This window comes from Vidua chalybeata, chromosome Z, assembly GCF_026979565.1.
Source record: "Vidua chalybeata isolate OUT-0048 chromosome Z, bVidCha1 merged haplotype, whole genome shotgun sequence".
Taxonomy (NCBI): Eukaryota; Metazoa; Chordata; class Aves; order Passeriformes; family Viduidae; genus Vidua; species Vidua chalybeata.
In genome coordinates, this window is record NC_071570.1 from 70,223,119 (window position 1) to 70,240,448 (window position 17,330).

The 17,330-nt window shown below is 35.4% G+C and overlaps 1 protein-coding gene across 1 annotated transcript in view; it reads right to left on the reverse strand.

Moving 5' to 3' along the window:
* Window positions 1-876: 876 nt before the first annotated feature.
* Window positions 877-17,330, reverse strand: part of FBXL17 (F-box and leucine rich repeat protein 17) — a 289,124-nt gene continuing 272,670 nt past the window's right edge. Inside the window, exon 9 of the mRNA XM_053931275.1 lies at window positions 877-5,618. Coding sequence (XP_053787250.1) covers window positions 5,481-5,618 — 138 coding nt within the window. The 3' untranslated portion in view covers window positions 877-5,480. The remainder of the gene's footprint in view (window positions 5,619-17,330) is intronic.

Consider the following 17,330-nt stretch of genomic DNA (forward strand, 5'->3'; position numbering starts at 1 on the left):
GCAGCTGGAAATGCCCAATAATCCTCATTGTAAAATTTGTCATTTTAAGACTTCTAATATTCATTTAAACACAAGCACTTTTCATAAGCTATATATAGAAAGACCTGCCTAAATATTGAAGAGGAAACAGTTCAGCTCACTGTTTTTGTTTTTTGCCCCCAAATAAATCTGAAACACAGCCCATTATCAAAACTTTATGAAGCTGAAACACTTATATTTACCTTATATAATCCTGATAGACTTTACAAAAAAGCCAACCCTAAATATAAATTAAAGAATTTTTGCCTCAGTTTCTTTTTAACAGATGTGAAGATGTAGCTATTATATAGACCTTTATTCCATGCTACCTTACTCCAGCTTGTGAAAGTATCTCCAGTTAAGGAACCTCAGCCACAATGCTGTGTGTGATTCAGCCAATTTATTTGTGTTAATCTGAGCCTAATGCAGACAGAGCCAGAGGAACCTCTGAACTTTTTCCTGGTTTTTCAGTGACTTGTGTAATCTACAATGATTGCATGTGTGGAAAATACATCCAAAGAGCCTAGCACAGGGAGGCTTTTAGTAAATCAGGACTTGGGAATATAAGACCCCATAAAATATGAGTCACAAAATTTGACCATGTACTGACCCTGTTTAGATTGGCAGAGCTATTATCACAAAGAATTATTTGGTTTTTCAGTAGTGCCAGTCTATGGTAGATTCCACATGCTCAAGCTTGGAGCATATCCCAGGGTGTCTGTGGTTTGAAAAAACAGCTTCACATCTCTGCTTCAAAGTATACCAGAACTTCAAATAAAAATCTCAGTCACCTATATACTGACAATATCACAGATCACTCAGGGGAAAAGCTGTAAGAAAAAAATTACAAGAGGCAAGTTAACATTGTTTTAAATATTTTATTATAATGGACTCTTTAAATGGATCTACTTTAAAGTGACTCTCTGCTAATATGGGGTTTCATAAATAAGCAGCATAAACCCTCACGTGCTTTAAAATACAAATCTGAATGTTTACAAGGTCAAGTATCATCATATTCTTTTCATGCATGCTCTTACCACTATTGTTTTGCAAAGCATTATTTTGTTAATAACCATTTCTTTATCAAGAGGGTGGTCATGCGCAGAAACAAGCTTCCTGGGCAAATGATCAATGCCCCAAGCCTGTGAGTGTTCAAGAGGCTTTTGGATGATGCCCTTTGTTGCTCAGCGCTGTCAGATAGTTCGACTAGTTGGTCACTACAGGTGCCTCCCAACAGAAATATTGTATCCTCTCCTATCCTATTGTATCCTATCCTATCCTATCCTATTGTATCCTATCCTATTGTATCCTATCCTATCCTATTGTATCCTATCCTATCCTAATTATTCATTAGATGTAACAGTCCTTTTCCTTTCCTTGTTCAAGATCTCATGACCTGAAGAAAGCTCGCTTTGGGCTTCTGTTTTCATAAAACCGAAGTGTATGGGACATGCTGTTTCTCTTGATTTTGCTCATGTCAACACCACAGTTTAGGAAGAATCACCAAGGCCATATTTATCTTGATAATGTGGGTGGACATAATTGAGCTCATGAGGAGCCCAACTGAGAGCCTGAAAAAAATTAACTGTTTGTTAATTATTCTTACCAGGGCTATTTTCTCATTTAAAAGGGATTAAAACTTGTTTTCATAGAACCAAACAATATCTTGGGTTAGACCAGGCCTTAAAGATTGCTTGGTTCCAATCCCTCTGACACTGGCAGAGACCAAGTTGCTCAGAACTCCATCTCGACCTCGATACCCCCTTGATATGGCATCCACAGCTGCTCTGGCCAACCTGTTCTAGTGCTTCACCACCCTCACAGTAAAGAATTTCTTCCTTGTAACTAATCTAAACCTACTCTCCTTCAGTTGGAAACTATTTCCCTTGACCTGTCACTACATGATCTTGTAGAAATTCTTCCCCATCTTTTCTGTGGGCTCCCTTCAGGTCCTGGAAGGCCAGAGCTACCTCATCCTGAAGCTTTCTATTCTTCTGGTTGAGCCATCCCAATTCTCTCAGCCTTTCCTCAAAGCAGAAGTGCTCCATCCCTCTCATCATCCTGGTGGCCTCCTCTGGACTTGCTCCAACAGGTCCATGTCTATCCTTTGCTGGGGAGTGTGAGAGACTGAAATGTTAAAGGTTAATGACTGAATTAGCCACTGGCAAAAGCAGCATGTGATTTGCTGGGGGCAGATTTGCACCCTCAGCCAAAGCGGGGAGGTGAGCTTTTGGGTGTGTGGTGGCAAAATCTCTGATCTGCCTAAGAACAGCCAAGGTGCAGAGCAGGTGAGCGAGTGGAGGATGATCACCAGTGAAAGAAGGCCACAACAAAGCAATCTCTTTGGCAGCAAGCTGGGTTTTGAGCCATGTAACAGAGAAGGCTGATAAGAAGCAGATCAAGTGAGGTGGGATAAACTTTTTACCATGCCCATGTCCTCCCTTGTACAACTGACTCAGGTGTAAAATTCCCACCTGGGGTATCAGGATATTCATATGTAAGCCTGAACAGACTCATCTCATCTGATGGGGCATAACTGGCTCAACTACACAGTTTTGGTATTTTTAAGAGAAATACACTTTATTTCTGCTCAAAGACTACTACAATATGCCTAGTACTGCACAGAGCACCTGCTAAGAAGGGAGGTATTCCATCTTGGATTTGGTATTTCACTAAATTTCCCACTAATCTGGGAGCCTGGGCAAAGTGACTTTGAACCTGCATGAGAAACATCACAGTAGCCATTCCCCCTGGTGAGACAAATTGCATGCGAACACTCCCCTCCACATAGCCTTTAGGTGGTGAGAGATGGCTGGAATGACCACCAGGTGAACTGAGTTTGCTTTAAGCCTTAATTACACCTGGATTTAAAGAGCAAACGAATGAAAATAGACATTATCTGTCTTTCTCCTACAACCACCTACCTCTTAATTCAGAAAACACTTAAGAGTTTGTCTTAGCCCTTCCTGCAGGCTGAACAAGCCCATCCTAGAAATAGTTCTGGTAAGACAAGTGCTGAGCAACAGGTTACCCTATCTAACAGCAGGTTCCCACAAGAATTTGGAGGAAAAAAGGACATTTTTTTCTAGTAAAGTAGGCCTTTTGGACCTAGGGAATCCAGAAGCTGCCTATGAGTTTTTAAGTTCACTCTATGTTTAGCATATGAGAAATTTTTTATTTTTACAAGAGGCAGTAGCTTTTCTTCCACCATAGTGATATTTTCCCTGCATGACATGTCAAAGATGAGTGTGCAGTATTATTTATTCCTCTAAAACTACTTTGGAAAATATTAATATAAGGAAATTAAGGAACTATCTGTGTCAACACTGCAATTAGAAAAACATATTTCAATCCAGGGTTCTTATACCATATAAAACCAAAATTAATTAGTCACGGTGAGATCTATTGATCAGTATGTTCATAAAACTGAGAGATGAAGAGTCAGTAAAAGGCAAACCAACTGAAACAGACTTATATGACTGAAGTAAATAGAGATGACCAACCAGACCCATAATATTTTAAAAATCTCCAGAGTTACAATACATTTTAGATGGAAAAAAAAATCTATGGATGTCATCTAGTTAAACTCTGTCAGTCACAGCAGGGCCAATTTACTAAGGATCATCTCCAGTTGAGTTCTATCTATTCAACGATGGAGATTTCAGACTCTCAGTTAGTGCAGTCTAAGTACAGTTAGCAGCACAGATAAACAGAAAACATCACATCTTTCTTATTTTATTAAAATTTATTGTAAGATCAAAGGTCTCACAAAAAAATAGAAACTTACAAATTGTGTGAATAGTTTTAATGCACTCATAAAGAGACATTAAAAGAAAATTGACTAAGATTCTGTACTATATCTGCAATATAATTCACTGGCTTTATTCTTAAAATATTGTTGCCATTTAGGAGTAAATAAACAGCATAGCATTACACATGTTCACAGGTATTTACCACTTATTTTAAACAAAATCTTTACGATATATTTTTTTTCCAGAGAAATTAGTTCATCCCCATTTTGAAAAGTCTAATAAGAAAACATTCAACATCCTCACTGGAAGTAACGTGAGCTGATGTTTCTGTTGTAAAAAAATTATGCTATGGAAATCAACAAATAGCTTTACAGGGTTATACAGGCATACTAAACAAGCTTCTACGTTATGCTGCATTAGGCCTTCTGGATTAGCAAAACATTTTGACAATAATGGCAACTTTTCAGCTGAAGCTTAAGCATTTCATAGTTTGGATTAAAATGCTGTAACCTTTGAAAAACAAATATCCAGTGTTACACACCTGACAACATTCTTAACTAAATGGTAATACTCTAAAGGTTAAGGCAACTCCAAATTGAAGCTGCAATGTCTGTATTTTTCACAATTCCCTGCTCAAATTTAACTCCTTAGAATGCAATGTGTGAGAGAGAGTGAGAGAGAGGCTGTGTGGTACTTGATTGCTGTTTGGAGTTAAATCATAACAGTCCCACAAAGAAAATTAATCATTTTACGTGTTTAATTTGGATATTTTCTTGTACATACTGTATTAATAAGCATCTGATCCTACAAAATGATACCCACTATGGGACTCATGTTTAGGTGGCCTTCTCAAGGTAAGCACTATTTGCATTGGAAGATCCATTCTAAAATAAAACCACACAGAAAATGAGAGGGATCCTGTTATTGACTTATACCCATTCATCTGAAATTTCCAATTTATCAAAAGAACAGTATAGGCAGAGGAGACAAGTTCATTTACAACAGACAGTAAATTTTTTCAGGCAAATATAATAAGCATTGACAACTTATTTCTGATAGTTGATGTGTTCAGTTATTCTTTGTCTTCATGAAGTGTAGCTGGTTATTATTGTTAGGGTAAGCACTGTTACTCATTATTAAAATGTCAAGGTGGAAAGATTTTAAATCACTACAGTTTCTTATATTTAAAGAAAAAAAAAAGGGAAGGAGTTGATAAGAAAATGGTAATTCACTGTAGATTTTCTTATTACTCTGCGTCTTAAAACCTCTTGTATAGTAAATCAAAAGCATCAAGTTTAGTGCCCAGTTTCAACACAGGCCTCTGTTGATCAACTGCACTGGTGCTAGCACTGAGTTACCATTTACAGATCAAAGGAAACACACAGGACCAACGCAAAGTAAACAGAGGAAAACAAGCTTAACATCTATAACTCAAACTATCCAGAGAACTAGTAGGAATCCACTTCAAGAAATTTGCCAAAGGCTTTTATAACTTTTATGCAAACAAAACCACAATGCATTTCTAAAGTTTTGCTTCAATATTTGTACTTAGTTGTACAGTACGTTAAAGTCAGTGTACAGCTTTTGCCATTTTACTGTAACCTCTGTAAACTCACAACTATATTGCATCATATGAAAGGTTATAAACCCTTCTGCAATCCCCATTAGATCTACTGAATGCAGCAGAGTGGAACATGTTGGTACAGAAAGTTAGGAGCCAGAAGACATATTGGGTGTCCAGCCCATTTGATAAGCCCGCTCCAGTGTTCTCTTGCAATCCTGCAGCACAGTACTGAAGGTTATATGTGGATATTGCTGCACCAGCTGCTCCACTGTGGCCTCGTTCACCTGCAACAGAAGAACACAACCTGTGATATGCAGAAAGTGAATGAAAAGGGTAACATCAGCAAGCCAGAAGAATAGAAAAACTTTGGACTCCTGGGCAGACTTGCAGGATGGGGCTCCTCGTTGTTACTGTAGGTTTGGGTGCATTTATCACAAAATAAATATAAAGAAAGTAATGTCCAGTTAGAGAATGAAGAAAACCAAAATCAAACCCCATGCTTTGATTTCATTGTAAAGGAAGAAGTTTTATCAGTGGTTAAACAAAATACTGCCTAGAATAACAGATTTCTAACTTGGAACAGAAGCTATTTACTCAAAGTTGCTCAAGCAGACATACATTTAAAAATGTGAGATATTTTTTGACTTTGGCAAACAGAAATGGATTACATCTATTAATTAATTAATGGTACACTTATGGAGACATTAAAAAATGCAAAGTAGTAACTCCACAATTAACTTTACTGAAATAAACTTGCACTGTATGGTTGCTATCAACAGGTGTTCAATGTAATAGATAACATGAATAAAGATGGGGAACAAATATTAATTATTCTATGTTGCAGGTAGATCAATTATTCCTATACGTCCCTTTTTACAAGAGGCAAAAGTCCTGCATCTCTTCACATACATCACTGGCAGAAGATTTTACTTTAGCCTTCTTTTGAGAGGATAACACTGCAGAATTGGGTTCAATAATTAAAACACACAAGATGGTTGGGTCTGGGATGTCCTTCTTAAATTTGAGATGTCAAAGTTAGCACTTTTATTCTTCATAAAACAAGGTAATCAGACAAACCCAGCTAAACCTAACACCTTTACAACTCCAGTGCTGGGATGGGATTAATCTGTCAATTATTTTAAAGATTATTGCAGTTCATATCACAGAGGTAAACGGCTCTCTTCAGCCTTTAGACAAATAAAAGATTAACCTAAGAACCATGACTTCTATAGTTGGCTGTCTTTGAAATCTTTGCTGAGCAATTGAGCATTTTAAAATGCACTGATACTACAGTTACTGAATCACCTACATCAGTAGCATGTACAACTGACGGCATTGTTTGCTTTTCTCCCCTCAGTGTTCCACATTCAAGGCCAAAAGTAAAAATCCAGACTGAAATGTTTACTACCATTACAAAGATCTGTCTTGTGAAAAAATATTTTAAAGCACCATAACCACAATATCTGATAATATTTTTGTCCTTAAAAGATAACAAGGAGAGCTTCCTTCTGAGCAGTGATTGCACCCAATGACAAAGATAAATGGAAGGTTTAATATCCAGTTCTTCTACTTTGATAATAGAAATACTCAATCTTCATTGAAAGTTTCATCTAGCTGAGACTGACTTGGATAGAAAACTGGTTTAACTTCACGGCACAAACTGTACTTCTCTGGCAAATTGCTATGTTACAGTAACATTTTTCAGTGCTAAAAAACAAGAAGTGACTTTGAAAAAGCAAAATGAAATCAGAGATAGCACAACTCCCCCACAATATTTGATACAGCTGAATACATACTTGCAAATTGTAAGCTACAATTCACAGAAATATTGCTTGGAAGGGAAGAATCCCCAAAGTCGCAGTAATTTGCTACTTTATGCCTATCCAAAAAACAGTCAAAAGTCTCTTTTCATTAGAGTTATGCTGCAGAGACCCATGGCAGAATCTATCATGCTACCAGAAACTCCTCTTAATGGTTAACTCAGCCACAACAAACAGGCTTGCAACCGACAGTAGCTTATTTGGCTCTTAAAACTTGAAGAAGATGCATTATTTATCTACTAGATAGCTGCAAATTTTGCTAGTACATAGAAGTTATTGTGATTTAGCACATACCTATTTGGCATTATTTGTTAGAATAGCATTGCTATTATGGCTTTAGAGCCAGTGCTATATGCATATTCTCTGTTATAAGAAACAAATAAGGCAAATTCATTACAAAGATGATGCTCACACACAGGAAGGTAGTAAACACTCTCCATGCCCTGCTGTATTGGACTCAGGACATGTACACAAGGTACAGCCTAGCTAGGTTTAAGCTGATAACTACCAGGTTAACTTAGATACGGTCCATGTATCAGGAAGACAGAGGATGTTATAATGGTATCTTTTAGTCTTAAAAACCTATGAAGAAATCTATGGTAAACCACCTCTGTTTGTCCCAGTTTTTTTCTGATACAATTATTGCTAGATAAAATTTTTTGCTATTTGCTATTAATACTTTACTAAACAGAAGAAGGAAGCTTTTGGCATCCAAGTGCCAAATACAGTTACAAAATAAACATGACATGAGGAAGCCTGATAAAACCATTGCGAAAGTGCCACTGACAAAAACAGCTGTTTTATGACCAAAGCTTGAAGAGTAGAAGTTTTTCTCCATTTTTTACTGGAGCATTAAGCAAATTATTTTAAATTAGGCAACAACTTGTGTTATAACTTGTTGCTAAACAGTAAAGTAATGACAAATCCTATGGATGTATTTGGAACAATAACATTTACAGAAAGAAATTACTTTGAGTCTGAAAAACTGACTTTACTCTCATGAGAAAGGAAAAAAATATCTTACTATGCTTCACGATAAATGATCGAATATATGTAACTTTAAGTTAAATATAAGTGTTTTTAATCCTGAGAGTATAAAGCAAGGAGTTAAAAATTATGCCAAACTAAATTCAATATAAGATTACACAACAGAAGGAGAAAAAAAAATTGGCAGTGGGACAAACAACCTGGATCCAGATGTGAGAAAAAAAAGTACTCCCTATCTGAAGATTTTGATACCTTTTCTTTACCATGAGAAAAATCAGGTCAGACACTAAAACAATGAAAAACTTTTAGTATTTAAAATTCTCCATACTATTGGACTAAAACTGCACTATCTGAAAAACAGGAAAAAAAGAAATAAAATTTTATTCTTCGTTAATGAATGTGAAAAGTCATATCTAAGTCAACTTTGTTAGTATCCTTGTCATCATTTCCCTAGTGGTAGAATTAAGATGAAAAGAAGTCTTATGCCCTGCCATTAGAACACAAGCTTCTGTCTCTTTGTTAAGATCAGCCTGGCTAGTGATAAAACAAAAGTACTGAATGTCATTCCCAAAATAAGTTCATTACACAAACAGAACAATTTTCCCTTCTGAGGTTAAACATTCTTGTTCAATGAATAAAAACTAAAAATCTCCACATCTTTAAATGCTGTAAAACGTATTTTTCTTTCACAGAACTTTCATTAATCTTCATCTTTTGAGCTGTCAAAAGAAAGACTACTGTCTGCAGATAAACTACTTAGATTATCTAATACATAATCATTCATCTGAATTTGAATAGCTCTTCAATTATATTTTAACACATAATGAGAGAATGCAGCCCGTATCATTAAGCATGAAAGTAATAGGTTTCTGCAAATCCTGGTCATAAAAAAAAAAAAAAAAAAAAAAAAAAAAAAAAAAAAAAAACCAACAAAATAGCAACAAAGACTGGTTTGGAAATTATTTTTTCTTTCTGAAATAAGAATTTATCTCAGGCCAAGGAATAGATTGAAAAAACAAAACAAAGGAGAATATGGTTTACAGAAAATGGCAAGACTAAGTGGTATCATTTCTCTTTAACTCAATTAGAGCAGTTACCTAGAAGTCATAATTTTGAATACTTTTTGCTTAAAGACACTTGAACCCATATTGCCTATTTCCCAGAAGAATGCACTTGACTTTATGACAAATGTTATCTGGGGTAGGACCTCCTTAACTTCTTCATCTAATGACAGTGTGGTTGTGTAGACAGTATTTAAATATTATCCGTGCTAGAGAACATTTCTCATGTGATAATTAGCAGTTCATCTTGGAAAGAAGAACAAGAACACCCTTCTAGTCCCTGTGAAATGGTACACTGGCAAAAGGGTTTTGTGAGTGCCTCTTTGGAAAATTTTCATCATCACTCTGCTATGTACACACAAAATGTGTCTGAAATACTGAGAGAAATGGGAAATCAGTGCTCAACACTCTTACTCTCCTTTAGGTAAAATGATCTGCCCGTAACAGAAAGCCTGAAAACTGCCACCAATCTGTAAATATTTTTCCTAGAATAAAGTAACCAACACTTATGAGCTGATTTTTTCACTCTCAGGGTAAACTGAAAGCTACTCACAATAAAATGTTCATTCATATTTTGATCTAGCATGCTATATTTACTCATCTAGTCCTGTTGCCAGTATTTACTGATTTGGGACACCACTTGTCTGACACAAAATATCTTCAGAAATTTATGTTATGCCACCTTCCACAAGTTTTCATGAAAAATTCAAAATGCAAGCAAAAATAGTTATTAGATAATTTTTTTTCCTTTTAAATCTGCTGTGTCATTTGGTTCTAGGGATAATTTCAGCATTGTTTTCTTTAATTTCTAGCTTCTAAAATTAGGAATTTCTAGATATCAAATTATTCCAAAGGGCTAGGATTTTTTTTTTTTTTACCTAGTGTTTTCATTATGTTCCTACAACAGATCTTATTAAATTCAAAGGATGAATTCAAGTTTTCCTAATCCTGTTAAGGTAAATTAGAGATTACATTTGAAACTATCAGCCAAACCAGGCATTTCTTTTTAATGAGACTGATACCTTCATTCACTGCTCAGGAACAGAAATAGAGGTATAGGGGTTTTTCCTAAACAGGACTTTCCTAGTTATTTTTCCTTAGCTTGTCTTTAGTTGATATCATATCCTGGAAATCTTCTCTGGAATTGAACACTCTTTGACTAAATTGCCAACAATTGTAAGATTTGGTACTGATCTCCAAAACTCCTCTGATAGGTGCATCAGGATCAGTCTTAGAATGTAGTTCTGACTCTAAAGCTGTTAAAATGTCTACATTATCTAGAGCAATACTGAAAAGGAAGAGTAGAGTCATCACTTAAACTGCAAGTTTTATGCAGCTCTACACAAGGTATGAGTATTCAGCATTTATCTAAAGAGTTTGATCAGTTGTTTTCAATAACAAAACCAAAAAATCTTCACATCTTAATGATTTCAGTTTAATGACCAACTCACTTGATAAATGAAAAGAAAAAGTTATCTCCATTGCAAGATAAAAACTGAAACCAACAAGCAGTTATATAAATAAAAAAGCTAAAGTTTGCAAAACTGGATTAGTGCAAAGGTGCACTATTAGAACTTCACATAAAAACCTGCTTGTGTCCCTCAGACCACCATTAAGGGATGACAGATAAAATAATTTCTGCATAGCATCTAACCTAGCCCTTGGAAGGGGCATTGGCTGGCTGATTTCTGAGGACAACACAGGTTGGTATCTACAGTTATGCAACTTTATAATGATTTTATCAGTCATTAATAAAAAAATAACAAATTGATTTATAACACCCTGAGTCAGCAATATCTGCACAGAATGACATTAATAATACATAGAACTGCTAGCTTAATCTTAGAAGTCTAGTACTTGCTAAGAATTTTAGGGAGATGTTAGCAGATGAGAGGTAACATTTGGACCAAAAGATTTTGAGGACTGCCATACATATAGTTAGGTTAGAAAAATGGCACAAGTATTATCATAACATTACTACATACAATCAATCAGAAAATCAACTTCATACAGAATAAATGCAAATGGATTTGAATCCAAAGGGCTTTCTTACAATATTGTTGGCATTTTACTTATGGAGTGGTATTTCAGCATTAGGGCTACTGGAATTTTTGTGCACTTCTGTCTCAATACTCTTAGAAAAGTACTGCATGAAAGCCAAATTTGTATGCAATGGTCAAAGAAATGACTTTATTGTCATTATGTGTATCCATAATGATAGATATGGAAAAACTCTTTATGTTCCTATTTCTCTAATGTTTTACAAAAAAATCCAATATATACATACTTAGTTATAAGCAAAACATTTTCATACAGCCTTTCTCTTCTCTATGTTGTATTTTGCTTCCTCAAGCGAGTGTCTTATAAAAAGTGTACTTTGATTTTTTTTTTCCTGCTAATAGTTGAATGAATTATATTCCCAGGTGGCCCAATTATAACTGTTGCCTGTAGCCATAACAAAATTAAAGATTTCTGGAAACGTTTTGTGTGAAGTTGATCAGCTAAGGCAGACATACTCCACAGAGTTTCAGTTGCCCTTATGCCCAGGGGCAGAACCCTTGTTTAGGACTTTAACAAAATAACAGAACTACCAATAATAGCACAATATCCTATAGTCCAAATAAAGTTCCTTACAACTTGAGAAAATAATGTATTTTGACTTAGAGGATGCTGTTATTGGAAAAAAAGGCAGAAAAACAATCACATATGCACACACACACAAACACTTTATTTGTAGACATATAAATAATGAAATTGGCAAGTACAGAATATACAGTGCTATTTTATCATGACATTTGACAACTTAATTGTGTTAAATCCTAGCAATTAATTACCCATTTATATTTGTAAAGGTAAAGGAGTATGTAAACAGAAATATCTGCAATCTTTTCTGCCATGTGAACTGAAATAAATGGAATGCACAAGTCTTCTAATATTCCATGGCAGCACTTTTGGATTTCAGAAGTGTGGCAAGGTTGCTTATGGAGTATACCTACTTTACAGTTCTTGTTTAAATCTCACCTTAAAGGAATGAAATTCATTATTGTTGTTGTTGTTTTCTCATGTGAATGCTATTGCCTCAAACTGCAAAGTAGCAAGACCAATTTCAGATCTCTGTGAGGATGCACAGTTTTCTGCAACACAATATTTTTTATTGAAGTTGTGTAAGTAAAAAAGGTTTCACTCTCAATTCTCTGCTTATTTTTCTATTAAAGCAGAGAACCATTTTAAAGGAGCTTTCAGTTTGGCTGGTTATTCGGTTTGCTAATTCTGCCCATTTGATCAGATGAACTTCTAGACTCCACCTATAGAATATTTCCAGGTAAAAATATTACCAGTATTATACATTTCAAAAACTTTTTTCTTCTAAAAATTGCAGTTAATAAAGATCCAGAAGCAGTGAAATGACAGTGGTAATTTATATAGTGATAAATATTCTTTCAAATTACTTTCTGCCTGTTGAATTAATAACACTGAATATTTTCCTTCCTACTTGTCTACATTAACAATAATTTGAGCACATTACTGTAATACCTGTCAAAATGATGGCATATAAAACTAACAGAGAAGTGTTTCTCATAAGTTGCCAGCTGGCAAAAATAACTGGAAGTTCCAGGGAGCAATAAATTTCTCCCTTTTAATTTTTTTTATTCATAAAAATGCTGATCAGTTTACATTGCATTCTTCCTTAATAGTTGGCCTTATCATGATTTTGAACTGTTGATCATCACCTGAGGGTCCATCTTTCTCTTAGAGAATGACATGGTCAGGTGGGTGCTTTTTAGAAGCAAGGACAATTTCATTAATTCTGGAAAATTCTATCTTCAGCCCAGTGACATGGTACTGCTGCAGAGGTATCAGCTTAGAGAATAAAAATCTTTTAGCAAAGAAACAGTTAAACTAGAAGAGCAAAATCTTTAGCTTGTATAAAAACCCTTTCTTTTTGTGTGTGTTTTAGCAGATACTTTCGTTTACACACATAATGGATCTGTTACCCTAGTCAGCTAGGGGGAAAAAGCCAAAAGTAGTATTGTTCAGACTTTTAAAATTGTATTGAAAACTGAAGTGAAATAAATGCTATTCTTCTTTTGTTGTGGGATAGCTGTGGTTTCCTTCTAATGAGATTCACAGATCTCATGAATCTGAAATCTTCATTATTCATAGAGAGATGTATAAATTGCAGCTCCTACATTATACATATAAAACTTAAAAAAATACAGTAATTCCTTTTTAATATGCAGCAACATACTTGAACAAATTATAGCAATTTAAGAGAAAAAAAGGGCTACAGAATTTTTCTTAAAGAGAAGGATTGGATATTTTCATTCCTCTTCAAATCACAAAACCATAATTTCAAATCTCAAAGTGAACCCCTTGTAATATAAAAGAAGAAATGGTAGCAATTTGGCAGGTTTTCTGATCAGGCTAATGATAGCATCTTCTGAAAGTGGAAGGCAAATTGCTGTGATAATTACATTAAAACAAGACATGGTTCTGTATTCTCAGTCTTCTGCCATTGATTAAGAACAGTTTAGCTCAAAAGTATATTGGAAATTGAAAGATGTATCTCTAGAACCTAGGATATATAAAAGAGCTAATGCTTTTTCATTTATCTTCAGTTGCAGACTAGCTGTGTAAATTAAAAGCTTGTGAGTGATGGATAAAAATATTTCTCTTAAACAACAGGAGCTGCATTCCGAACTCCACTAATGATAACTCCACTAATGATTTGTGTCTTCAATGAATATGTATTTACAAGTATTTGTAAAGCAGGTTTTGTAGAAGGACAAAGTGATAAATTATATTAAAATTCCACATATTGTCTAAAAATCTTATTCTTACTTAAGATGCAAATGATTTCTTAACTGACTATTTTTTATTTTTAGGGATCATCTATCTTCCTTCTTCTGGGAACATAAAATAGTTTATCATTTTGTCAGTTGTACTGACCATCAACTTCTGTGCTCTAATATCTCAGCAAAACTAGAATAGGAAATATATGCTACAATTTATCTGAGAAAGTAATCTGGAATAAGCTACAGGTTTTCAGAATTATTTTCATGAAAAGCAACCATGTCTTTTCTGAGAAATTCATCTCAAAAAATGGAAAGAAAAAAAGCAAGGAAAAAGAAAACCAAGGAATAAAGGCAAACATGATTTATTAACTAAGTTGTGTATCCTTTCACAGCCAACCTTGTTGGACTCTCTTCATTTAATTTCATTCACACATAGTGGTGAATATGGAATTTTGTGGCCTCTGTTTTTCAGTGTCATTTTTCTGCCTATTTTCCCAAGAAATGTCTCCTGCATTTACGTGGGAGCACTGTTGATAACCGCTACAAATTGCACCATAGTTATAGGAAAAGGATCTTGAAATATGAAAATTGTGCGTGAGAAAAGTTGCAGGAAGATTATTGTGACATATTGTTCAACCAGTCAAGCTATCACCCAGAAAAAAAAGAAAAAAAAAGAAAAAAAAAAAAAAAAAAAAAAAAAAATTTTAGTCCCTATTTCCTAGTTGATATCCAGCCATTTTCCCCAAGGGTAAAGATTTCAAGCTGCCACTATTTAAAACTGTTTCACTTCTTGTGAGAGCACAAGAAAGAAGTGCTATAAAGACATCTTTCAAATGGTATAAATAGAAATAAATAGTATAGAGAACAGCACCCTTTTACTCCATTTTTTAAAATATGAAATACAAAATATACCAAAATAATTAATTTATTAACTAGAAGAAGTAAATAGGATTTAGGTCAGTTTAATGATAGGAATGTACAGTACACTGTGTTCAGAAAGAAAAGCTTGAAATGTGCATTTAAATCTGTTATTTTGAAGCAGGCATCATTTTATGCCCTTAGGATGCAAGAAAAGCTCTTAGGAATTCTGATGTCAGTGTTTGAGGGAGGAAAGAAAACATCCTGTAACTATCCACACCTTTCTCGAGGTACTTAAAGTAATTAAAGGAAAGGTTCAATTATATTTAAAATATCCCCTTTCCTAAGCTGTGATAAAAAATACAGAGTTACAATTAAAATTTGGTTGGAAGAACGGACAGTCATGTTCTCATTCTGCTGTGGGGAACTAACCTGAAGTGAATTTAATATAACCCCTTGTTACACTTTTCTTGGTGTTTTCTGGCGTGACAAACCAAGAGCTGCTGTGCTCTCAAGCAGCACCAACCCGCCAAGTACTCCCACACAGCCAAGTCCTAAAAAACAACCTTGGGCTGCAGCCCCCAGCAGCACAGCAGTCCTCTGTGCAGAGGAATGGGGAGTTTGTGGTTGCACCCTGCTCCCAGAGCACTGTGAAGAGGTGACAAGAAGGAACAAAGCCTGGCTCACTGCCCCTGGAAGCACGGCACCGCGCAAACACAGGCAGGAACGCCAGAATGCAAAATAGAAATGCCTTCTCTTTCGTGCCTTTTCCAATGACAAACCTCTAAAATGTCTTGCTTCGGCCTCAAATAACTACTGATTTTAGCTGTTACTGCTTTCAAAAGAAATGGAGATGCGGAATGGCAACATTTTCTTTCTATGGAACACATGACTTGTGAAGTCCTGAGTGCTGCCTGGTGCCTGTACAGACGTACAGATGTACACAAAAATTTATTTGTACAGTTGATACAGAGAGATCAGAAGGGAGAAGGGGCCTAGCTGCTTCAAGTACCTCTTCATGTTGGTATGCAGACAAGTGGGGAATTCTGTTGTCCAGAACATAGGTATTTAAAAACATTTAAAGTCTACTTTAGATTACTTTCCCACTTCAGGAGGTCTGGATGATAGTCTCTCAGATGTATCTTATCTGATACAGAAAAGTTTCAACTGAAATATATGCTCTCATTATGATGACCTCATAGTAAAGTCAGGATTTTTTAATGATATTTCTCAATATAATGTCATCTATTTTAAGGCAAAGACCATATTGCTCCTGTGGTGTGCATGTTAGATGGTAGGAAAAATGATAAAAAGAAAGGTCACGGCAACAGCAGTTTGATGAAAAATGAATAATTTGATTATTTTCATGGTGTGGATCAATAATGCTTTGCATCTACTGAAACACATTGCCTGGAGGCACTTGGATAATCAATGGCATAAAACAGAGACTGCCTTTACCCAGGCTCACAGCCTCTCTTGATCTTTCTGGGGAGGACCCTTGACGCCTCTAATTTATGTCAAGTGCGTATCAAAGAAATTCCAAAAAGCCTGGCTCATAAAGAGTGTTTTAGTGGTACCCATTTGAAGTCTACTTACATATGTTCCTTATGTAACTGTGTTTAAGTACTTCCCTTCCAAATGCCTGGGAATTCTTAGAAAGGCATAAAAGCTACCTGGCATGAGCATAGCAGTCAGTACCTCAGAAAAGGAAGCTTGGTTAGATGGGACAAATCTTCAAACCTCTTCACTGCAAGCTGACAACAGTACAAAGACAAGAATTTTGGCCAACTGGGAGTGTAAATAAACCCTTCTGCACCACCCAAGAATTCTCTTTAATGATGTGCTGGACACTGACATTTTTAATTTAATAGAGCAGCCACTGGAAAAAATTAGTTCTGCATGATACTGGGGAGAGACAGTTGAGAACACAATTTTGTTCAGTAATTTCTCTGTTCGTTTGCAGTGGAAAAAGGGAGTTGGCATCTTCTAGCTGCCAAAAATCCCTTAAGTCAAGGATACTTACTTCATTCTGTCTGTGGAGCTATTCTTCCCATCAAGGCTTTGCAAACAAGAAAATAATTCCCAGTGGTAGTCCCACTACTACACTGTTTGCTGTAACAGTGTTTACGAATTTCTTAACATCTTTTAGCTACCATACTTTGAATACTTGCAGATGTGCAAACACACACTCACAGACACACAGTCAACAATGCTTTTCTATCTTCCCTGAAGCTTTCTTAAGTATTATTTTTTTTTCCTTTTAGCAGTTGACTTCCATAACACAAAAGATGTTGTATACTCCTCTAAAGAACTAGAAAAGCATTTACCAGCAATTAGAGGAATACAGACTGTAGTACATGTCTACAAAAACGACATATAGCTTAACTTATGAGGCAGTAAAGCTTGTTTTCAACATCAAGATCATTGATTTTCTATAGCAGTTAAAGACAGGATAAAATTATTGCACTTATTAG